This window comes from Poecilia mexicana, unplaced genomic scaffold (assembly GCF_051168715.1).
Source record: "Poecilia mexicana isolate PSO_F unplaced genomic scaffold, ASM5116871v1 scaffold_2, whole genome shotgun sequence".
In the NCBI taxonomy this organism is placed as follows: domain Eukaryota; kingdom Metazoa; phylum Chordata; class Actinopteri; order Cyprinodontiformes; family Poeciliidae; genus Poecilia; species Poecilia mexicana.
Genome location: NW_028263371.1, coordinates 14,273,994 through 14,299,108, shown reverse-complemented (window position 1 = coordinate 14,299,108; position 25,115 = coordinate 14,273,994). Strand labels below are relative to the sequence as shown.

At 40.1% G+C, this 25,115-nt stretch overlaps 1 protein-coding gene across 2 annotated transcripts in view; it reads right to left on the bottom strand.

Moving 5' to 3' along the window:
• man1a2 (mannosidase, alpha, class 1A, member 2) overlaps positions 1 to 24,253 on the bottom strand; it is a 110,649-nt gene extending 86,396 nt beyond the window's left edge. Inside the window, exons 1-2 of one of the 2 annotated variants that reach the window (XM_014996737.2) lie at positions 23,609 to 24,253; positions 20,149 to 20,687 (exon numbers count right to left, since the gene is read on the bottom strand). In XM_014996737.2, the coding sequence (XP_014852223.1) occupies positions 20,149 to 20,462 (314 nt within the window). In that variant the 5' untranslated portion in view covers positions 20,463 to 20,687; positions 23,609 to 24,253. The remainder of the gene's footprint in view (positions 1 to 20,148; positions 20,688 to 23,608) is intronic. The other variant, XM_014996736.2, reaches the window with a different exon arrangement.
• Between the last annotated feature and the right edge of the window lie 862 nt (positions 24,254 to 25,115).

Here is a 25,115-nt window from a genome sequence, read left to right as displayed (position 1 = left end):
AGTAAAATAATGCTCTCAAAGCACAAAGCGTAGAATTAGACCAACTAGATCTGCTCCTATGGACTGGGCATCAACACCCAATCCACAATTTTTTTTTTCAACATTGTGAAAAATACAAATATTATCGGATTGAAACCCAAATGTTAACGCAAAAAGCTTCCATGTTCATCTCTCAGTACAACCTCAGGCCCTGTGGGAAATTACTCTATCTGCGTTCTCTACAAACAAACATTTTGTGCACCGGCTTTAAGACGAGCGCATCTGGAGATAAACATTTAATAAAGAACTTCCTATTTGCCATTTTCGATTGTTGAGATGCTCCATGAAGCAATCGACCGCTGCAGAAAGCAGAATGAAATTCACACACTTTTACTTCAGATCATTATGAAGAAAAAAAAAAAGCCCCAAAAACCATCACTTCCTCCTGGGAAACCGAGCCTCACTGATCCACGTTGGCTCCAGGAAAGACGATGAGTCCAGATGAAACCCAAACGGGGACCGCCACGACGGCGAGGCACCCGGCTGCGCCTCCGTGTGGCGGTGCCGCGCCACGGGGCTGTTGACTTTGCAACTCCAGTAATGAAAAACAAACACGGCAAAGGTGTCAGCGGGACGACGGCGCTGTGCGGTTCTGTTAAAGGTCACGGAGGGAAAGAGCGGCTCCGTTTGCTGGACTTAAACACACGGCTGCAGATAAACGCCGGGAGATCGGCAGGGGGGAAGCTTTAGACGTCACTTATCATGTTCCTCCTCTCTGCTCTCAAAGCCGTGTAACTTCTGTTAATAATCTGTGACTTCGGAGCTAAATGTTTCAAATAAATACTTTTCTGGCTACAAATCTGAGCGGTGCTGAAAGGTCCATTTCATGATTGAAAACTCTTATCTAAAAAAGAAACGAGACTTGCCCAGTGCAAGTCTGCAACCGTTACTATGAGTGTCTCCTTCCTGCTATTTATTTCAAGACAAATAGAAATCATCAAATGAAAGGGACACTAAATTTCTACTAAGTCTGGGAAAAAACTAAGTTTGTCCAAAATTAATTTTTTTTTTTTTTTTGTGCTGTGTGGTAGAAAATGTCACTGCAGGAGGAGAAAACTTGTGATGCTAGCCAAGAAAGATGTATGGAGAGACTGAAGTTTGCTTGTTGTTGTTATTGTTTTTTTGTTTGTTTTATTATTTGCTTTTGTTAGAAATATTCCAAAATTTTGCACTGTCGAGTTTTGTTGGAATATGGAAGAAAAATGTCAAGATATTCACAAAAATGTGTTTTTATGAAAGTTCACAGCTCAGCTGCTGTGATGTGTTTGCATCCTCCTAGTGGAGGAACTCAAGCTTTTTAATCCAGTTAATTCCAGAGTCTGTAATTAATTCATCACAATTAATCTCATTCCAAGTCGCTATTCAAAAACTGAACAGAGACAAAATAAGCAACAGGTTCAAATCAAAAACCCTTTTTGATGCTAAATTACTGAATAAATGCACATGTGAACCGAACAACAAAGACATTTATTGTTTCCAATCTGTTATTTAGGTTTTTTGGCCTTTAGTTGGTACCGTTGGTGCCGTTATACTCATTCAACTTTCAGGTATTTCAGGAACAACTGATCATTCATAGAGCTTCTTTAGAAACGTGGACTATGGACGCCGACATTAGCGTTGGGAACATCTGTGCTAGCTGCTACATGTTTAGCATTGACATGCCATTATAGGCTTGATTAGCTTTGCTAACTCCTACTAGCACAACACTGGTCTTTTCCAGCGTCCAATTAGATCATTTTTGGAAGCAAAAATTAAACCCAAGAGAAGCAGATTTGTGGTCCATTGTTATTTGTGGATGGCAATTGTGCGTCAGGTTTACAGGCGTACCAGAAACACATGATCTCAAAGGCTCTGACTGGAAGCTTTAGTTTGTTAAAGAAAAAATAAAATATGATTAATTGCCTTATAGATAGGTCTTGACGTTACATATGTCAGCAACAACAACTTAACAGCAGTGAAATCTATTGGCCTCGTTCTAAATTTATATCCGTGTCCAAAATAGTTTCGCAAAAACAAATGCTTCAGAGCTGCGGTGTCACTTAGGACTGTCACTTGAAAGCAAACATGTAAGTTGATGTTTTAACGACCTTCCAAGTGACCCACACAGGAACTGAAGACCTGCTGAGATCTGTGTGGACTCAGCTGGGAAAGGTTCAACCTCTAAGCGGATGAGGAAACCCTGCCGATTTCTGAAAATGCTAGTCGGAGATCTTTGCTTATGTCGAGGAAAAAGTCGGACAATAAGCAAGCAAACAAACAAAAACCAAAAAAAATCAGATTTGAGTCGAATTCACCTGCTGTGTGAAAGCAGCTTTAGTCCCATTGTTTTTAAGGTAGAAAGTAAGACATTATGTTCACTCTTTGTGTTGCCACTTTCCAATGATGGTAAAAGTTGTTCCTTCTCTTCTCACAGAAATAAGCCTTTAGTGCTGCGACATGATGAGCAGATATGCTTGAGTAAGAACTTACCCCAGGTATAAAATGAATTTTAAAGCAAGAAATTATGAAATTTGATTCCGTATAAAATTGGTCAAATCTAGAAAAAGAAAAAAAAAGGGGGAGGAGGGTCTCACAGAGCGATAACCAGGCACACGCAGTAAGGGAAGCTGTAGTGTACACACCGCTTTTATGAAACAAGGTGAAACAGATTCCCGTTTGATACGAGGCTGCAGCTGTAGACGCTCAGACCTAATGATGCCTTCATGTTCACATCAATCAGGGCACTCGCCGGACGTTTCAAAGAGACGCTGCGGCAGCGGGGAGAGGTTGTAGCCTTGCACTCAGGCAGAGTGATTGGGGAGACGAAGCGTTCCCTCCGAGACAGAAACGTGTCTGTCTTGACAGTGTTGCTGTGGCAACGTCCGGGGAGCTTTGGTGTTTTTGTTGGTTTTTTTTATGATCCCGAACAAACTCTGCTAAAAATGTAAGCAAAACTCAACGGCACAGGTACCATGAAGCCACAACAACAATGGTTCCCAGAGACTAAAGCCCGACATGATGAGGTTTCTGCTGAGGCAAATCTGTGATTCAGATCAGTAGGGACTGTTGGTTTGTCTTCTTGTTTTATAAAAATAGAAATAATGTTTTTCCCTCGTTTATAAAAACAGTTGAACACCAGGACGTAGTCTTCACTGGGTCTTCAAAGCCCATCCATAATAAGTTTCTGATCAAAATTGTGGCTAATCAGGAAAAAGAGCAGAGAGCGTCATCCTGCATTAACATCTCTAATGTCTGTCATCTCCACTGAATAGCTGTCTGCTATTTAAAGCTGTAAAACCAGCAGTGATGTCAGAGCAGAGGGAGCTAACAACACCGACTGTGTTTCCATGTTCTGGCTTCATTCACACAGCGAGAGCGTTTCTGTAAAAACCAACAATCATCTGAGCAAACATGCAGAATGTTGAGAATATATTTAACAGTTTTCCACTAGGGGTTGGGATCCTGACTGAAAGACATTTTTCTGCATGTTTTAATCCCATTTGATTTAATGGAATTGCACTGGAACATGCAGCTCTGGACAAAATGAAGAAACCACTGCACTGAACCTCATTGGTGCTTATTCCACCAAATATTGATTTCTGAACTCTTCCCGAGTTAAAACACAAGTTTTGTTGTTTCTAAATGAAAATTAACTTGTTTTCTTTGCATTATTGGAGGTCTGAAAGCACTGCATCTTTTTCGTTATTTTGACCATTTCTCATTTTTCTGCTAATAAATACTAAATATTTTCTTGGAATTTCAGAGACATGCTGTCAGGAGTTCACAGAATAAAAGAACAATGTTCATTTTACTCAAACATATACCTGTAAAAAGTAAAACCAGAGAAACCGATCATTTTAAGAGGTCTCTTCATTTCTTCCAGAGCTGCATAAGCCAAACAATCAAAGAGTTGTATCAAAATTAAGGCACAAACCTGCCAGTGTTTGCCTTGAACTTCAGACAACTGCTCTGCGTAAAAACATAAGTAGGACTAGGGCAGGAGTTTATTGAACTCCTGAAATATAATAGAAAAAAACTTTTCTAGTTTTTAAACACAGACATGTACTGAATTACATGGTTTTGTTAACTATGCAGGAGCGCAGCACACTTGGATACATTAATAAGCTTCACAAGTTTGGTCAGACATGTAAAAACAACTTTCATTTGTTCAATCTGTGCTATTAGAAGTAGAACAGTAAAATAAATGATAAACTGAAACAATAGGTTTACTACCTTGGTCAAGCATGTAAAAAAAAAACTGCAACAAATCTTCCAAATTGTGCAGAAAGTGCAATTAGGGATTCTAAATTTAATGCAAAATAGATAATATAGCATGACACCGCTCAAGAACACAAAGTATAGAATTAGACCGAATAGATTTGCCTTTACGGATCTGGCACTGTTACCGATATCCGATCTAGAATTTTTATCAATATCGGAACCAATACAGACATTAACATCAGATCAGTCCATCTCTACTTAAAACACATGGTTTTGATTTTAATGATGTACCGCAGTAAAGCTCGGCCCCAGCAAATGCTAACTTTTCATCACTAGCACTGGTACTGTACAATACATGAATCGTTTCCAAGTCCCCGAGTTACACAGACTCCCATGAAAAGGTCCATCTTTCTTTGTTCCTGTGAAAAACATTCACACAGCGAGGAAACCCTGAGTGTGAAAACCTGCAGGTGTCTGGAGGCTTTCAGAGTCTGTACTGGTTTGACATTAAGCACAGGCTGCACTGTGCACACGTCGGTCTAGGCACCAGTGCAGTAACACGATCTGTCTCAGTAAAAGTACAATTGGAAATATAGTTTAAAAAGAAGTCTGGGGAGAAAAAAAAAAAGGTTGGAGTAGCAATGTGAGGCTGTAAAATGTGTGGACTGAACTGTGAGGAGAAGAGGCGAGTGTACATCGCTGTGGGAAGAGTGGGTTAACCAAAAAATCCGGCCTGCAACAGATTTTAATGTGGTCCTCTAGACTCTAGGGGTGTTTTCACACCCAATAGTCTGGTAGATTTGGTTGGATTGCATCATTTGTTACATTTTCAGCTGCTGCCGTTCTCTTTGTGTCAAACGAAACAAACCTTTTGGAAAAGCTGTTCACCCCCTCACCTGTGGATGGAGCTGCACTAAGAGCCACTGAAGGAAACAACACAGAAACCTCAGAAGAAGACACGAGCGCTACTTCCTTCTTGACAAAATGTAAACGAAAATGGAGTGGAGTCGGATTTTAGTGGTTGTAGGATTTCTCTTTTGTCTTTGGTAAAACACCACGAGTCGTTTCTCCCACTAGTGCTACACTCACACGTTTGTTTTTGGTTTTATTCACGCAGAATGCTTCCCGCTCTTGGATCCGCTTGCGTCTACACCAGAGGTCACTCCAACCGAACCAAGACCTCAGTTTATAGGCGTACCAGAGTTCAATTTTTGGTCCACAGCAGAATTTGATTGCGTGTTCAGACCTCAAACGAACCAGACTTTCTAGGCAAACGGACTGGAGTTTGTTTAAAGCAGACTAAACAGGGCTTGTGTGAATGCAGCCTAGATTACATCCATCAGTCCCTCCAGTTTTATGCAATTCTGTGTTCACAAAAATTCATGCAGAATCAACATATCACCACATTTCCCACACCAATACATAATTGTGAGGGGGTTTGTTTTGTAAATGTTATACGAAAATGATCAAAAACATTGTGTCTAAGTGACTGTTAGCTCCCACCTGCAGGTGGCAGTATTTCTTCAGCTGTACTTGAAGTGAAGTTGGTCTGTGATTGATACGTCGAGTAAGAAAAAGTCACATTTAACGTCACGCTTATGTGGAAATATTGCAAAATTTCTTCGCAAATGTCTCTAAAAATTAGCTTCACAAATTTTGATTGGAATTTTTTTGTTGTTTTTTTTCCAAGTTAAGTCCTGGAGGGGCTGTTTGATGTAAAAAAGATTAGCAATATTATTTATTTTCAAAAAGTACTTACTGAATGCAGACAGTTGGTTACTAATATTTTTAACAGGTTGTCAATGGGCTGTATAAATACATTCTGGCACAACCAGCCCTTCAGAACAATTTTGATCTCTATATGAAAATAAAGGTTTTACACCCTCATATACATAGATAGAAAACAAGTAAACTGACTGCTGAAGAAAAAACTAAAAGAAAATAAAGTGAAAAAAAAACAAAGCTTTTACGCTAATGATGCACAACATGGAGATCATCAGGTTTTTTTTTTTTACAATGTTGGGCCAACTGTGTCTAAAATAAACGGCTTCAAAGTTACGCAACATCGTCCTGGAAACGCCTCATAAATATTCATGCTGCCACTCGGCGTGCCTGACGTTAATTGATGGAAAACAGATTTTGTAGCATCAAGATGGCAGTTGCTGCATGCTCGTGTGATTGAATGGATGGATTTGCGAGTGTGCTTCCAGTAAACAGCACCGTGTCGAACCGCTGCGCATCTGTGATGAGAGTGCGCATGAAAGCATTCCTCCTTTAGTTCAGGTTCTTTGATTGAGTTATTTTGCCAACATTGTGACAGTTACTGCGGCTGTGTAATTGTCTCTAGAACCGAGGAGGTTTCCTTTTCCCTCCCAATGAAAATCCTCTCTGCCCTTGAGGGAGAGAGCTGTGGGCAAAACGCATTTAGATGCCCAGATCTGAATTATGGCCATCTTTGTGGGTTCATTGAGGCGTGAAAGCTGACCTCTTGTGCATGTGGGGGATTTTTAGGAAGCATTCGCAATACAAAGCGTGTTCCGACACCGTAGGTGTTGATGCCGATGCACGACGGCAGCTTGTTAAATAATTCATGCCTCTCGAACTTTGTCACAGTTTAACACACCTGAGCTAACCTAGCAAACTGTTACACTTCTTCCAGCGGCAGTTCTGCAATTATAGACACTCAACGCCACCGCGTCTGCTCAGCTGATGCTACCAGTTTTAATCTCTAACTTGGTCAGAACATGCAGAAAAATTAGCCCATAAGGCAAAAACAAAAGCAGAGTCCAGAGGAACTGATGCACCGATCTGATACAGATATCCATGCTGGTATCGATATTGGGGGGGAATCTAGATTGGGTATCTGTGGCAATATTCCTGATCCGTAAGAGCACATCTATTCAGTCCAACTCTATGATTTGTGCCCTGAGGGAAGTCACACTTTATTATTTACTTTACATTATGGTTAGAGTTGCTAACTATCGGCACTTTCTGAACCGATACAGAAAAACAGAGATGAATTGTTTGTCTTTATTATTATTTTTTTTACATGTTATACTCCTTAATGAACTGACTGAACAAATTAAATCTGGGTTGTTTTCACATGTTTGTGGTTAAAAAAAGAAAGAAACATTTTAAGTCAATTCAGCTCTGTGTTTTGGATCGGATCATAACGGCCAACACTAAACCTCAGATGTCGCTATTGGAAGTGAAATAAGTGGATCGGTGCGTCTCTAGCAAATATGTGGCAGGACGTAAAATCACTGCTCACAAACACTCAATAGGCAAATATTTGACAAAGCTGGTAGAAACATGACCCAAAAGACCTGCAGCTGGAATTAGAAAGAAAGATGCTTCTAAAAGTATCGTCTATTCAACACTTTATTGATAAAGTGAATATCTTGAATCCCGCTCACTTTCCAACTACACAAAAGTGTGTTAATCTATAATGTAAAATCTCAATTAAAATAAATTCTAATAAAAAAACAAAAAAGGCAAAGAAGCTCAAAGGGTGGGTGCCGTTTCAAGGCACTGTACACAAATGTACCATGAAGCCAGCAAAGCTCCTGATTAGTCAGTCCAGTCTGGCCAGTCAGGCAGTAATCACTTCCCCATCCCATCAAACCTCCTGCGTCTCAGTTCTGTTTAGTCTCCGGTGGCATCATGTAACCAGCTGCTCGTCCCTTTCCATGACAACGGATAAGCAGCAGCAGTCGCCTGCCTGCTGGGGTATCCATGAGAAAGTCGTTTGTTTTTCATAAGTTGAGGAAATGAGGTTTAGCGGATTGCGGCGATAGAAAGCATGCATGTTACCATAGCAACACAAAAACCTGAATCCAGCCAGTTTAGTCGCAGCATCGATAAGCATCTTAATTCCAGAGAAAACTCATGACATCCAACATGCAGCTCCTATTTTGCATGATGCCGACGTAAATTTCTCGTGTACATTTGCTTCTGCAACCACAAACTTCAAACAAACCCTCCTTTCAACCAGATCACTCAATTACATGGAGGTTATTTAACCAAACTGTGCAAAAGAATTCAGATATAATTTTTGGTTTTGGAAAATAAATAAGAGAGCTGAACAACTTGGAGAAATGTGTTGCCTGCATGTTAAAGAGTTTTATGGCTACAACAGAAAATGTTGGTTATCATTTATACCTTCAGTGACAAAGAGTCACCTTTATTAACCTTCTAACTTACTTAGCGCAGCAGATGTCATGGTTGGACAGTGAATAGGGAGCAGGGCTGCTCCGTCAGACCATCAGTTCACAAAACAACACACACACACGCGTGTGCACTGATCGCATGTGGGATCAGTGCGACCCTGCCAGACCACGCAAAGGGTAAAAATCTCACGGGATCAAAATGACCGTGGCAGGGCTAACAGTATTTGCTCTTAGTGTTATTTTCCTAACGGAGGTGAAGAAACATCAAAGTCCTCGGTCCAGTTCAAGACCGAAACGTTTACTTTCAAGTTTTAAGCCAATTGGTCAAATGTCCTTTAGCTTAATTTAAGATTCATAAATTATTTTCAAAAGATGTTTTCATTTACCAAAACAAGTAGCAATAAAGATGAACTTAAAAAACACAAAAAAAAAAGCAATGCTGATGTTGCATTTTAGCGTATAAATTCACCAAAACGAACAACCCAATGCTCTCGTACATCTCAACCAACCACTCAGCAGCACTACTGTCCGCCTCCAGGAATCATCCTGAGACTGTTGATTGGATTAATATGGGCAACAACTGGGACGCCTTTGGTGTTGAATTATATTTTCAAAGAGATGAAGCGAAAAAATTCCACCAACTTCCCTAAAAAGCCAACACTGACAAGCAACTGAGCAATTTTTTTTTCTCATAAATAAGCACTAAATCCCAAAATGCATTTGAATGAAGAGCGTCTATAGCCTTAATTTAAGCAACTTCAAAGGTTAGCACCAAGAATTTGTCCATTTGATTACATGCTTCTGCAGCAAACACTTTGTACACACAGCTTGTGCAATGGCAAAACAATTTTAAACCTTTTTAACTATTTTGGAAGGTCAAAGTTCATCCTTCCTGAGAGCATAAAAAGTTAAAGACTTTCAAATGAATTGAAATGTCAGAGGAAGTTGGGAAGATGCCACAAAATCAATATAAAAAGAGATGAAGGTAGGCAGATGATAGAAGATCACAGCGGCCAACTGGTTGGGGAATTCATAGACTGAATTTTATTTAGTCTGATTTCCCTGAGCAGCTGATTTCCCTGAGCATCTCTAATCAAGACACAAAGGACAACACATGCTACAAGTTAGCCATAGCTTGTTTCTTCATGAGCAATGAAACAACAACAACCCACCTCTCTGCTTTCCACTGTATTCTTTAGAACTATGTCTTTTCGCTAAGAAGCTACCATGACACACTCTTACAGCTCAGTCGATTCTTTTTCTTCTCTGGCCTTTAAAGGGCTGTAGTCCGTAGAGATGATAAATGGGAGCAGGAGGAAGGCACCACCCCACATGGACACCAGTGATGTTTCACACCTTCCTCACTAACAGAAGGCAGCCTGATAAACAAAACCAGCACAGACAAACAACGCATCATCACGCGTCCCTGCTTAATATAGAGGAGATAAATACTTAATCCATCATCGCAATCGCACGTTTAATTTTTTGCAGGTACGAAACGTGGAGGACCGTATCGGTTGTTGGGCGTGTCCCAATCAAGCTGTTAAGTCGTTTTACTCAACAAGCTCCACCCACACCAATATATACATAGAGCTGTTATTTTAGACAAATATCAAACTGCTACGCATGCAGAGCTGATCCTTTTGTGTTTTTGCGGCCTGAGGTTGGAAAGCAATTTCACTCGGAGCAGTGATTCATTACATTTTGTTCTACACTGTTACGCCTTTCAAAATTTGCAATTACTTTCAGAAATCTGGAGGGGGCTTCCTCCCACACACACACACATCCACACACACAGACGACTGTTTGAATGATTGCACAGCAGTTTCAAAAGACCAGATGACACTGGAAAACAGATCTACCACACACACACACACTCAGCAGGAGAACTCAGCAGAACCCCAGGGGAGTGACACATTTGTTAAATATTTATTAGTGAATGCAAATGTTAACTTGGTAAAATCTCAATCATATCTGAACAGTTCAACTCTAGAGCCTAATTCTTGTTAAACAAGCTGTAGGTAACCAGGTCTGCTCAGTTGTTTTTTGCAGTCACAACATAACTTATGCTACCATATTTAATACAGAATAGCCCTCTAATGAATTGACTTTTCAGTTAATGGTTTCTCTGAAATCTGTGTTTTAAACAGGCCATCTGCCACTTTATGTAGTCACACTTTCATTGTTTATGATCAAAAACATCTTCAAAGCAGCTTTAATATCATAGCAGATTTTCACTTATTCTTACTTTGCATGTGGCGGTCCAAACTTAAAGAAAAAATATGGAAATGTTACAAAAAGACTTTGGGTGTGAATGGCATTTTTACGATTTTTAATCTCCAGCATCATCAATTTATTCAACTTAAAGTCAAAGATCTTAATTCAACATCATTTTTGTTTTTAACCATTGTCCACTACCATAAAACCTGGACAAGCACCGATTTGCTGGTTCTGACCACCAACCCTCACTTTTCTTTGAGGTCTTATTTTCCCCATTTCAATTTCAGGTGGGTTTATGGTGTCACATTCCTGCCAAAAACCCCGAGGAGTAAATTAAACAATCACAACAGCGCGTTTATTAACAGAGAGTGCATAGCTCCGATCAAAGGCATTTTCCTTTATTTGCTGTGAACGCAGCACAGTTTGCAGTAAAATGTGCTAACTCCACCCATCTGGACGCTCTCACCAGTAACTTGTGCTCGTTCTCTGCTTAATGGGTGTATTTGTCAGTTTGGTGGCAGCAACTCGTTCTGATTGGATGGAATTTCAACTCAAATCCAAGACAGCCAATCAGATCAATCTCAAGAATTACTGCCCGCAACTGACAAATATGCCTGCTAAACTGAGAGAGCACATTTTACCGCTATTCGTGCTGCGTTCATGGACCTGCGTACAAAAGAAAATGCCCATGATCAGAGTTATGCGCTCCCTTAGGTTATAAATGCATACTGTTGTGATTGTTCAACATACTCCTAAGAGTTTTTACCAGGAATATGACGCCATATTTTTTAAATACAAACCACAAAGAAAGATGTTGGTTCTTTAACAGACCTGGTAAATCTGAAAACAAAAATAGCAGATTTTACAAAATGACCCCCTTTATGCATCAACAAACATGTTATTTTCATTTCGCCCACCAAAAAAACAGACTGATTCTGATTTCAGGCTGGCGTCCCGCTTCTCTACTAACAAGTGTGGAAAATGTTCTTTTTGTGATTTCATCAACAGAATAAAGCGTTATTGAATGGATGATAGACTTCCCTTTGAAGGGAAATAGCGTGGTGATATAACATCACAAGATCTAGTCCTTTAGATCTGCCAGCCCAAGAACTGAGCTTTTATCACTCTGAAAATCTGGAACCAGGGTGAATGGGTCAAATCAATAGTGATACAAAACAGGAATAGAAAAGCAACATCATAAAACACAGACGACATATTTACAAAAACCAGGCCGGATCACATGCTGAGCTCCTACTTCTGCTTGTGGTTTTGCCGAAAAGTAGCTTTGTCGCCTAATTCCTAAAGACTTATTGGGGTAGCGTTCCCATATGTGGAAACTTGAAAACAATTAGTTTAATTTTTTTGTTGGCAGCTTAAATATTTTTTTATTCTTGCTGAGCAGTAAAATGCAGCTTCTTGTCCCTAAATAACATTTAAAACTGTATGTTTGAAACAAAGTGGTTCAGATGTAAACTGTGTTCTTTTTACAGCCAGGATGCGTTTCTAATACGGAGAAAGTGATCGTTTTTGTACATTTCAAGTTTGTAAAATGACAGGAAGCAAGAATGTTGGAGATAATAGGAATGGATTTTTTGGCAGCAAGTGAGAAAATACAGCTGTGACGACAGCTTTAGAAAAAACAAGACAGCTACACCACAGAAGAAAAAACAAAAAAAACGGTTTGCCAAATTCCTGCCGCAGCTGGAAATTTAGAAAAGCTCGCCACCCTCAAGCGACTGCATATCATTTGGTTCCTCTGCTGTTCTCAAACTCCAGCTGGCGGCGAAAACAGCAGAACGGATTTTTCCTCATTTCACAATATTACAGTAGAAGAGGAGAGGATATCCATCTTGTTAATAGCATTGAACTCCTCAGGGAGCGGCCAGATCTCTGATGACCTCATCTGACCAGGAGGAGACCAGACATGTTGAGGAAAAAGAGCCGACGTTTTCATGCCAGATACAATTTTAAACAGAGTTAAAAAAAAGGTTTTTCTAAAAACAAAATGACAGAGATTTTCAAAAAGCAGCTTTTATTTCAATAGTCAATTCTTGTACGATGGAGCATTAGGGCCCGGTTACAAGAATTTTAATTTAATTGGGGTTTTTTTAAAAACAGCTATAATATTAGCAGATAAAAGATGTGCAAAAAGCAACAAAAAAACGTTTTAAAATTAGAAAAAAAAAGTCTTGGAGTGAAAACGGTTAACTATCAGGACCTGAAAGGAGCAGCTCAGTTTGTTTCGTCATAGTAGACGGTTGTTTGCATGTTTGTTGCAAAGTCATTTTATAGATAATTAGTTGATGCTGATGTATTGAAAGATTTTGTATCTTAAGTAAAACATCACCAGATGCTAAACATTCCACGTTTTTAGTTTTTGGTATTTTTCTTGTAGGAGTTCTCATAAAATTGCAACTTTAAACTCCTAATATTACGATGTTATTCCCATAAATAAAATTGTAGCTGGCCCTGATGTTCCATCAGAGTTGACCTGGATTTAATGTCCAGATAAACAGAAACTGTAAAACAGGCTTGTCAAACAAGATGGCCGCCCTGGGCACACAGACAGTGTGTCAGTGGGGAAAAAAAAATAAAATAAAAACTGTAATCTTCAAAAACTAAACGTTTGATTATTCAATAAAAAGGATTTATCGTCTATCCCCAGGGACTCTTCGTGACCCCTCAGTGAACTTATCGAACAGCTGTCGTCAAACGACCTCACCATCAGCAGAACGGTCAACAGCTTTCTGCCTCTGGTCGTTAATAAGCTGAACCGCTGTTAGGATGATGCACTTCATATTTTTGAACTTATATGTTCATAGCCTTCCGATGATTTTTGTGTTTAAGGCTATTTTCAGTGATTCAAGCCATCTGGGTTTGTGAAGTTCCTTCACATTTTGATCCAGAGTTATGTTTCCAGATTTCCCAGACCTTTTATCTCCTTTTGGGAGAATAAATGAAAAAGTTCCATTTAAATTTATCAGCTGGACTGATTGATTTTCAGATAAATGATGGGTGTGTAGTGCAGTGTTAATTAGAAATCAATCCCTCAGTTTTCCAGACTGTGCAGGAAGGCTGCTATTGGGTGTAGATTAAAATTAAAAATACAACCGTGGTTATTAAACAAAACCAGGAGTTTACATTTACAGTCTGGACTTGAATGAGACCAAATTTCTCTTGCCAGCATTATTTCAATTTGATAAATGCAACAATGAGGGACTGAACGCGTTAAAGCCGCATTTTTTTTTTTTTAAATTCAGATAAATGAATTCCGCATTTTCTTGAGGTACGTTAAATTCTATGGTTTTCTTAAGATAAGTTACTTTCCTGAAAGCTTTCGCAAGATAACGAATCAATTTCCTGAGAAATTCACCTATCCCGAGAAAATGACAAATTCACACGTCATCTCCAGATAAGTGAACAAAATTTTCTCGTCGTCTCGAGAAAACGTCGGGAAATTAAATCTCTTATGGTCATGAAAACCGCAAGACAAAAAGCATTTGTGGAAACTATCAGCTCTCTGCTTCCATACATTCATGTATAAAATTAAAGGCTGCATCACTTACTCTGTATTTACATCATGTCTAATGAATCATTTTACCGTCATATGGGGAGGTAAGAGCCAACCAGACTGAGGCTGCATCCATGTCTGCAGGTAACAGGTGTGTGTCTGATGTGTGTTTATATTTCCTGGCTGGTTTCTTGCACTCGTACAACGTGTCGTGCTCCAGAGTACAGAATGATCTTCATCTGGCCAGAACAACTGTGTAGAACAGCTAATTTCAAGCTGGAACATAATCTTACGCTCTCAGCAGCTCTTTTGCAAAGCATTATGCTTGTTTCATACTGAATGTTTACTCAAAGTGCCATTTTCTGGTTCGCTAGCTTTGCGGTTATTAATGACCTCCGTCTCTCGCTGCCGAGTGCTCCAGTCGGCTCAGCGTGTCAAATGTTTAGTTATTCCTCTACCGCCACTTATGGGAACGATCCTTTTCAAAGATGATGTTTTCGGCTAGCGTTGGAGGAGTCGCTCTTTGGGCTGGAAGCACGGCTTTACGCCACTTACAGAAACCCATTAGCCTCAGCGCGTTGACCCGACTGCTACAGGTCAGGGAAAAAATAACATGTGGGAAATGTAAACAGCTTGGGGAGTATTTATGTACTGAAGCAAGCTGTGTCGACAAAGAGCTTTTCACCATAAGACGCATGTTTTAAATGCTAAAACCTTCAATAATTCTAAATATTATTGTTTGTGCTCCAAGTTTTAGCTCCTTTGGCTTGGGATCATGCTTTTCTTAAAGATTCTTTAAGATTATCACCGATACAAGATCAAATCATCTGCTCCTGTCTTAACTGTGCTACCAGGCGGCTGATTACTGCAACAATACAGAAACACCTGATCAACCATGACAAAAAAAAAAAAAAAAAAAACAGGAATGAGATCGAAAATCAAACTAAATAAATTAGAACTAAATGCTAAATTTAGGCGCTTCGATGTTCCTGATTAATCCAGCACGTCTCCTGGGCTGTGATGATTTATCACAACAGCAAAAAAACAAAGGCTGGGTCAAGCGTCATTAACAATAAGCAGTGACACCAAGTGAGGTGCAGTTGTGCCTTTAAAGTCTGTAACAAAAAAGCTTGGGCGTTTTCATTCTACTCCAGCGTCCAGTTCTCTTTTTAAAACCATGTTCAGTAAATGGCCAGGATCCTAACCAAGCAAACGCCGTCCAATTTCTGACCGTCGCCAAACTGTCCTTCCTAATCCTGGCAAAAGCAGCGCCATAAATCAGTGTGCTTTGATAGCCGACGGTTTAAATGGTGTGCTGTTGTCCCTCCTATCAAACCAAATCAACTGAGTTCATTATTAAGAATTATTTTAGCTAGCCTTAATTGATGTACAGTGGTGTGAAAAAAGCTTAACTATACACACATAACAGGCTTGGTTCAGGGCAGTTTCAGGTTTTTCAGAGAGTACACTCTGAATAAAGATGGAGCTGATTCAGTCCCATTCTTCAACTTCACCTTAAATCAGCAGCTAGATTTATGAAAGCTGGACACAAGTGGGTGTTCCAACAGGAAATCTGTAACCAGCCCTGGTTAAAAGTTTGCAAACTGTGTTTAAAAGCTAAATCCATGGTAGTCTGAATCAGTGCTCCCGTTTCTGATAACACCAAACAGAATCATAGCAGAAGCTTGTCGATGGCTACCGAACATGTCGTTGACATGAAGGGACATTACAGTTTAAAAAATTGGCACAATAAATCAAATTTTCTGCTTTTACCAGCTCAGTCTGTGCTTCACCACAACTAAACGTCTGTCTTTGATGGATGTGGCTGTTCTAAAAGCTTTGGACGTAATGAGATTAATGTTATGGATCAGACTTAATAAGAAAGCTTTACATCAAGACCCTTGTTAAAAATAAACCTGCCGTCCAACTACATGCATAATGGAAACCATAACACATGAAATGTCCAGCTCAACAAAATACTGCAGTCCAGGCAATGCTTTGCAATGTAACCGAGTGGTTGACTGGTAGCTGGCGGGGTCAGAGACTCAACAATCTAATCCTTTCTCAATCAGTTATATATTCTATGAATAAACAATGCAAAGGTTTAAAGGCAACAACAATATTTAGTCTGGATGCTGCTGCTGAGTCAATGAGAACCAAAACAAGCAGTTTTCAGTGTCATTGGCTACGTTTCCGTCGGCCGTAAAATTGTGCAAATTGAATTTTACAAAATTAAATTTCGCTTAATGGAAACAACAATTTAAAAAAGAAAAATAAATTAACTTTTTGACAAGTTTTTATCTTTGTGGTTTTTTTGGCTGGATTGAAATTAGTGTATTTCGCCCGTCATGTGATCAACAACTGCAGAGTTTTCCCTCAGTGTATTATAAGCCTGGCGGGCCTCCAGGCTTTTCTTGTGCCCTCACCAGGCTAAACATTGCTATTCATTCAAGTCTTTTTAAAATGTTTGCATTATTTAACACTTTATATAGTTGGTGTTCAGGCACCAATCTTCCAATAACCTAACTATCAAGTGATATTTTCAAATTTCCTGTCAAATTAACATTTTTTAACTCAAAAACACAACGAGCCGCTGTATGAATGACTGCAGTAGCACCCAACCACCAGGGTTAACAAGTTTTCTGGGGGAAACCTTTTCCCCCTTGTTACCGGCAGAAAAGCTGAAGACGACGACAGGAAGTGGCAGAAGGATGATAGAGCCATGTGTTTTTTTTAATGATTTATCGTGTCAACAAACTTATTTACGTGCGATTTTAATCACGTTTCTTGTTGAATGAAAAAAACGGCAATTGCAAAATTGTGTTTTTTTCGACATTAGCGGAATATCCACAAAAGTTTTGTGTGCTATGTTCTATACGAGTGGCAGCCGTACTGGATACTGGACTCTGACTTTTCCCAGTCAGGATTCTGACCTCAGCTCATCTTCTTGTTGCGTTCACGGCTGGAAACAGGAAAAAAATCTAACGTCTGAGAACAAACGGAACACAACGCTAACGCCACATGTATTACCGTAGAGACCCAAGCATCCTCAAGCTTTATTATACTGAAATCCCAGAGTCTCAGCTCAACATAGAAGACAGGGCATTGTAGTAGGGCTGCAAAATATTCAAAAATCAAACGACAACATTGCTTTTGAATACTGTAATGATGATATCAGTTGCGATAAATCCTTGGCTTCCTCATGTCTTTCTTTCTAAGCTGCAATTAGGACGCTCACTCTGTGACTGTCAGCACTTAGGAACTATCACATGTTGCAGGGGTGGACATCTACTGTAGTGAGACTCCATTCGATAGGCTGAATATTAATATGCATGCAAGATGTGAATTCCTGACACACTGTTTGATGCGACTTGATGCAAGCAACTGGACGTCCAGAAAACAGGAACTTCTCACCAAAATGCATTATAAACACCAATAACTCTAGTAGTGCTGCATGGTATTATGCAAAAAATGGTTTTGTTGTAGGCCTGCAAGTAACAGTTATTTAAGTATCAATTATTCTAAGCATCTGTAACTAAAACCAGATTTTTATCAACATGTGAAAAGCTCAGGCCTTTCTGCATGACTTATCAGTACAGTGTAGGACTGATGTGTTGGTCATTTTATCAACTAAACCATTAAAAAACTGGACAGCAAAAGGTGCTTGATATGAGATTTTTATTTAATTTTTTCTTTTTACAGGATTTGAACCAGGTGAAACAAACTCTGCTACTTGAGGAGTTCTATGTAGAAAATATTTATAAAAATAAGTTTTTCGTTTCATCTTAAATGGAAAAAGTATACATTTTTTGTAAAGTTTTGGCTTAATTACTGCTAATTCTGTTCACTCCAGTTAATGACTAATCGATTACTGAATTAGTCGATTACCATTTCAATAATCAATTCATCACCATTAATCCTATTAGTCGTTTCAGCCCTTGTTTGTTGTGAATCAGCACTATATAAATAACCTGATTTCAATAGATTTTCCGGATGACATCTGCAGGCATCTCCTCCATTGCAACTTCACAGCATTTTGGTAAATTATGCACAAAACAAGCAATTCCACACTAGAATTCCTGCCCTAGTTTCTGCAGGAAAACCCTCTGCACTAGTAATTTTACTCCTCCAAGAATAACACTTGACAGACGACGTGTATGCACATCCTCCAGGGCTCTGGGTTCCAAATAGCACAACATGCTATTTGGAAAAACCCTGAATATCATCTATAAGAGAGGAACAGCAACAAAGCAGCAGAGACTCCGCCACACCAAATCACATATGCAAATGCAACAACAACAACATCCAGCTCATAATCAACAGATTTTAAAGCCTGTTTTAAACAGACAAGTGTGCGAGCTCGTAAACCTCGACACGATCTGCCAGCAGGAAGAAAAAAAAAATATTTGAGAACAGGGCCGAGGTGATAAAATGTCTGTTGTTTCAGAACCTGAACAATAAAACCCGGAGGAGACACAAAAGGTGGCAGCGCTCACAGGAGAGCACAGATGTGCTGAGAGGCGAGGGAGGAGGGAACACCTGTGTTGACGTGTCTGGAAAGGTTCAGTGGAGCGTGCATCCTTCTGCCAACAACGCCACACCTTTCAGCCGTCGCAGCAAACCTGTATGTCTGGTGATAAACACTTTCCCGGCTGAGCTTTAAGCTTTAAAGGCCCCTACACACTTTAACCGAACCTGGGCAGTTGTTGTTCGTATTCGCACATATATTTTCTTACAACAGCGTAGACCACCTGTGGGACATCCCCTCCCGATCTGTGTACGTCGGCCCCCTACCCTTGGGGGTTCCCACTTCCTCCCTTACAAAGCGTTCACAGAGCTAGCGTCACACGTCCGCCTCCTCCATGAACAATGACGTTACAGTTTCCATCAAGGAGTTATTAATCGTTCAAAAGTCCCATTACTGGGGCCACGATTTACATGCTAAATGGAGTAAAGCAATGCTATCCATCATGCTAGCCACTCAACATGCTAGTGTCTGTCCTCAGTCACTAGTCATTTGCCTAATTTTTTTTACATATTAGCTACATTTAGTATGGTGAATGGAGAAAGTGAATGTAAGCTCACATGTTTGTGATGCCCCCCACACTACTGACATCATTTAAGCTAACTATGCTAACATTAGCATTTCATTTTAGCTTCTACATTAATGTTTGTATACTGAATGGACCAAGTCAGTGTTAGTCAACATGCTGGTGATAACCCACATCCTACTGGTTGTGCCAACATGCCGGTTGCTCAACATGCTAGTGACAGCCCTCATGCTAACATTAGCATTTCAGCTAAATTAAGCATTTTAGCTATTTTTTATGCATTAACTAGATTTAGCATACTGTATGGAGTTAGCTGACTTCACATGATGGTGATATCCCACATACTACTGACAGCTAACCTTAGCATATTAGCTAATTTAAGCATATACACTAATGTTTGCACACTGAATGAAGTTAGTTAGTGTTGGTCAACATGCTAGGGATAACTCGCACCTTACTGGTAGTGTCAACATGCTACTCGCTCTACATGCCAGTGATAGCTGTCATGCTAGCCATACAGCTAATATAAACATTTGAGCTACTTTTTCCATACATCACATGAATGGTGTCCATGTTAGTCAACATGCTAGTGATACCCCACGGTGCTGACACCAAGCGAACCTTAGCACTGTTGCTAATTTTCAGCATCAGAACGCTTGATTCAAGTGTGACCGATGCACTTTAAAATTTCTTCTGAAATTTTACAGTTACAGTAGGTAACTGTATTTACCTTTAGTTAAGAATTAGTGAAGAATTTTACAAATGTACATAATTCCTCATTATCTCAGTTAATCATTTTTCATGTCACCTGCGGATACAAAGCCGTATAGTGTTGAAAAAAAATATCAAAATTGCTGTCCGAGCACATTTCTGCATAAAACACGGCAACAAACGTCTGACCAATCACACAACACTTTGCACAGAGCTAGCAGCCAGAGCGGGAAGTCGTTCGACTCACCTGTGCCTGTTCTCGTCGTGTCCTCCCTGTCCGTGAATTATCACCTGCCCTGAGCCGTGCTTCCCCTCTTTGGGCGAGTCGATGTGCGGGATGAGCACATCCTCCAAGCCCAGGTCGAAGCGCTTGTGCTTGGAGTTGTCCGGGAGGAAAAAGAAGGCCCCGAAGCATAGGGTGATGAAGGCACTGAGAATGAGGAGGAGGATGAACTTCTCCGACAGCCTCAACGTGGCTCTGTGGTGCGTGAAGGAGGAGGCGCCTGGCGACAGAGTGGGTATCCTGCGGCCCGACAGCGGCAGCAGAGCCGGCGTCGTCATAGTTTCTGGGTCGGGTTAAAAAGTCAACTTGGGGAAGGGGGCGGGGCGGGGCAGGGGGGCGGGTGTTGGTTTCCAGGTGCCACAGAGGTGGTGGTGGTGTAGCGGCATGCGTCGGCTGCTGGGCGTTATTATCTCATCCCTGCGTTGGGGCGTCGGGAAGCAAAAGGGGAACGAGGCGCCTCGGCAAAGAAGCGACTGGTCGGGACGGAACGGGTCATGGTGAATCTGGGAAGAAAAGACAGGTGTTACTAATGGCCTCCACTTATAAAACAGCTACCAGATGCAGGAGCAGATCTGCTGGCACTCATGACAAAAGGTAATTAGCTTTTTTATTGCGGCAGGATAACCTCACGCTGAAAGAAATGTGAAAAATCCAACGTTCCAGTTGAGAACATTTATCCAATAAATAACAGAAGGGCACCGTTGTTGGTAATCTGAAAAACAGCTATTAAAATTCAATTCAAAGACACTTTATTCATTCCAAAGGGAAATTAAATATCACAACTCATATCATCCAAGTATCTCTGTAGATGGGACTGTTGTGAGCAGGAGGGTATCTCTGGTAGCAGTCAGTCCTTTAATGGGCTGCTGCTGTGTGACAGTCTCATGACTGCAAACGCTGCTAATCCACCTCGTCTGTTTGTGCTGCGCCTCCTTAAACCTCCGTCTGGTGGCATGGTTAGAAAGCCGTGGTGCTTTCTAACCAGAGAGGTGCTGGAGTTGCGGATGTCGTCCTTTCCTGTTCTATTATGATGGATGGAAGAGATGGTTTGACTATAACTGCACTGCAGCTGAAACGATTAATCGGATTAATAGTGATTAATCGACTAATGACGTAGTCGTCAACTAATTTAGCAATCGATTAATCTTTGACTGGAGTATGCAGACTCATGTTTATAAATATGTTTCATCTAGAACTCCTGAAGTTGTATAGTTCAAACTCTGTAAAAAGAATATAAGATATATTGTGCAGTTGAGCAGAAAGGGCTGAACTGTTCATATGTTGTTATAAGTATATAATTTTAGCTGCAGATGCAGCCTTTATTACAAACGATCAACTGTAGAAATGTTATTGAATTTTAGGCAATAAAATTTTTATTTTTTTTCATTTTAAAAAGAAATTTGTTTATTTTTATCTGTTAATGTATTTCTGAATACTGAATAAAAAAAGGCTTAAGAGAAATCTGCAGAATTTGTCAATTTTTATCTGATTATTCAATTAATCATAAGAATAATCAATTACCAAAATGATCATAAGTTGCTTCCCTAAACAATACATTACTTTATGATTAGCTTTAAAGAATTTCTATATTATTGGGGTGAAAATATGTCGTTGACACAAAAGCCCCATTAATTTAGGCTATTAGGTTAAAGGTAAGGGAGATCACCAAGTGGAGCTTACTAACCTCTACTAGGACTTTAACTGAAACCCCTTAAATCAGATGACAACATGAGGCTTTCACTACCTCACCTGGTCGGCAGGTGTGTGGAGACTCAACTGAACTCTGCTGCAAGCCGGCTTACCTAAAAGCCTGGGTTTTGTTCTGCCTTCAACTGAACCTCGATGCGGATCGCTGATCGCATCTGAAACGATCAGCGGCCCGCACTCTTTGATCCACTGTCAAAAGAGCCACTTGAAAATGAGCCGACCCAAACGAGGGTTTTAAATTTTCATTTTTTCCCTCCCAATAGAACAGAGTCTAACAAAATACCCTGGTGTGAAACGGCTTCAAGCTGAGTTTTTTGGCAACCGACGACCCAGGTGGTTTTGGTAGGAATCAGAAAGAAGAACTGCATAGAAAAGCACTTCATGTTGCACGAAGTACAAGAACATGAAGTGCTCCTTCTCCAAGTATGCATCTCAAGATCGAGTGTTGCACCTTTCAAAACAGAAATTACACAAAGTACCAACAGCAGAGGTGCCAACAATTGTGCCACAGATTTAGTTAAGAATCATTTCTCAATTTTTAGACATTTTCTCAATGAGGTTGCACATTTATAGGCTTTATTTGGTTATTCCACAACTTCTCCAGGTAACTATCGGTATCACACAGCGACACGCATGTAGAACGATCCTGTTCAGAGTTTAACACTTTAAAATTACAGAAACACGCTGTGAAAAGTCAAGAAAAATCCACCCTTATCAGATGAAACATCAAAATAGTAAGCAATCCTTTCCTGTGCTGTTTGTCAGATTCCCCTCACACACACACAAAATAATCCTTAATCCTCCAGCAATGAGAAAAATGACAAACATATTTCCAAGAAGCTTAAGGTATCAGGAGGCTGTGCAACAACTGTGTGATCAACAGTCCTGGACTCCAACATTTTTTTTTAGTCGATTTTGTTGCACTTTGGTACAGATTGTAATCTCGCCTGTCATTAAATCAGAAATGCAATTAACAGAACTGGAGAATCGAGATGTCCAATCTCCTTCGAGAGGGGAAATGCGGTTGTAACGTGCATTAAAATGTACCAAATATTCCCAATAAACACAACGCGGTCGTTTTCACTCTAACAGACGACAGATTCATCGAATATCTTCGAATGTGCACTTGGAAAAAAAATGAGGGGGGAAAAAACATCATCCAAGGCTGTGCCCGATTGTGTTGATGGGTGGGCAATGTTTGACTTCGAGGCAAAGATGAGTGGAAATCAAACAAATCAGCCCCGCGATTAAAAGACTAAAACACAACCAGTGAAAGTGCTGTTAACACAAACGATTATCCGCAGACTGTGTTTGCTCATACCGCGGGTTTTTGTTAACGTCAGCGTGGAGCAGCGATGTATCGGCGTGTTCGCAGGCTGAATACCAAGTTCATTTTGTGACAGTGCCAGCCTGCGAGAGCTGATTAGCCTCTATAGAAGCTAACAGCCAGAGAAGCTAACTTCTGCTGCTAATACTGGCTAACAGATGTGGGGAGGAATGTCGACTAACGCCAGAGGAAATACATGAATAAAAAAAATTAAATATTCCGGTTTTGACGTATAGGCTTCCTGTTGTGTTAACTACCCAGCTGATGGTGTAAAACGCTGAGCTTTAAAAGCCTGCCGGGGACGCTAGCTGTGTGGCTAGGCTGCTAACGCTAGCTAGCTGTGAAGCTATGGAGTGACCGAGGCGCCTCCTCGGTGTGCTGCATCACCACCTTTCTCGTTCGCTCTGCGAAAAAAGAAGCCGTGCGGGATTCCCGGTCCACCTTTTAGACGCTGTCCTCATGTCCACGAAGGTTCCAACGCCGCTGTCGTAACCGGCTGCGGGGGGCAGCACGGCTCGGAACCACAGAGCAGCGTTCCGGCCAGCTGAGTTCCGCGGACGTTGAGGAGGATGTTGATGACCAGCCGCTCCGCTCTGATGGACCGCAGCGACGGACTGACTGAGCTGCTGCTGCCGCTCCGCGATCCAGCATCAACTACTCAGCCTGCCTCCTCCGGTTAGGGACCGTCTGACTAAAACGAGGCTGGCACAATTACTCAGAGACCATATGGATTCATGATGTGCAGAAAATGAAGCAATGACCTTCTTCCGTGTACAAACTATAAATATTCACAAGACAAACCGTGCTTTATTTGTTCTCCAATAGCGATAATGTTATGTACCCCAGGGAAACACAATTAAGGCACAGCTGAAAAAGTGCCACCATTACCTAATAAGGGGACATGCTCGTGGATTATTTATTACTGCAGGGCAAATATGACTTTAATACTGCTTGTTTGTCCGAGATAAGCTACTGCGAAATTCACTTTAATGAAATGGAAAGTAACTACACTACTGGAGAAATTATTACAGTATATGTCTGCTATAAATTTTTACCTGTACTTTGGGTCTACATGTGTTTCCTAGCGTGTTTGCTCTGTCCTTTGCTGCGCCCTGGACCAGACTTTAGAAAGGGCTCACAGGGGCGGTAGCCCAGGGCAGAGAGTTTTGAGGGGCAACATTTTATTTATATATTTATTTATTAAATACTGTGAATGTTTTACAAACATTGCACCTTATAATAAATTGATGCTTTTAGAAAAAATATAAAATAAATATATAAAATAATTTAAACATTATTTATAAATCATAAATAATTTAAATAGTAAATATTTAAATTATTTAGATGTATTTAAATTTAAGAATTTAAATACATCTAAATTATTTAAATATTTATTATAAATTTATTTCAATTCATACATTTAAATATTTAAATTTATATTTAAATTATAAATGATTATTTAGTGTAATATTTATTTCATACAGTTTTAAAGCAACCATCCATCAATTCATACTAGGTAATGTTTAGATCTGTATCTGTGATTTGTAATTTCAATGAGTAAATATACATATATATATTTTTTTTTTATTATTTTGATAGGGCACCAAAACTGACTCCAGCCCTTTTCCTTCCATACGTAAAAAAATTTCAAAACTGAATTTTGGATGATTGCTGTTTCCAAACTGTTGCTTCTCGTCAAGACAAAATAGCATCACAATGGTGTCACACATAAAGCTGAGCAAACCAACAAAACAGATTCATTTGTCTTTAGTGGTTCATTCATCTTGTGCAGGAGGCTCAGCGTCAGCAGCAACCCTGCGGTTAATTGCCACGTTGCATTTAAATAGGTTTCCTGTGTTCTCTGAATCCCTCAAAACAGCGAACCATAAAACAAAAG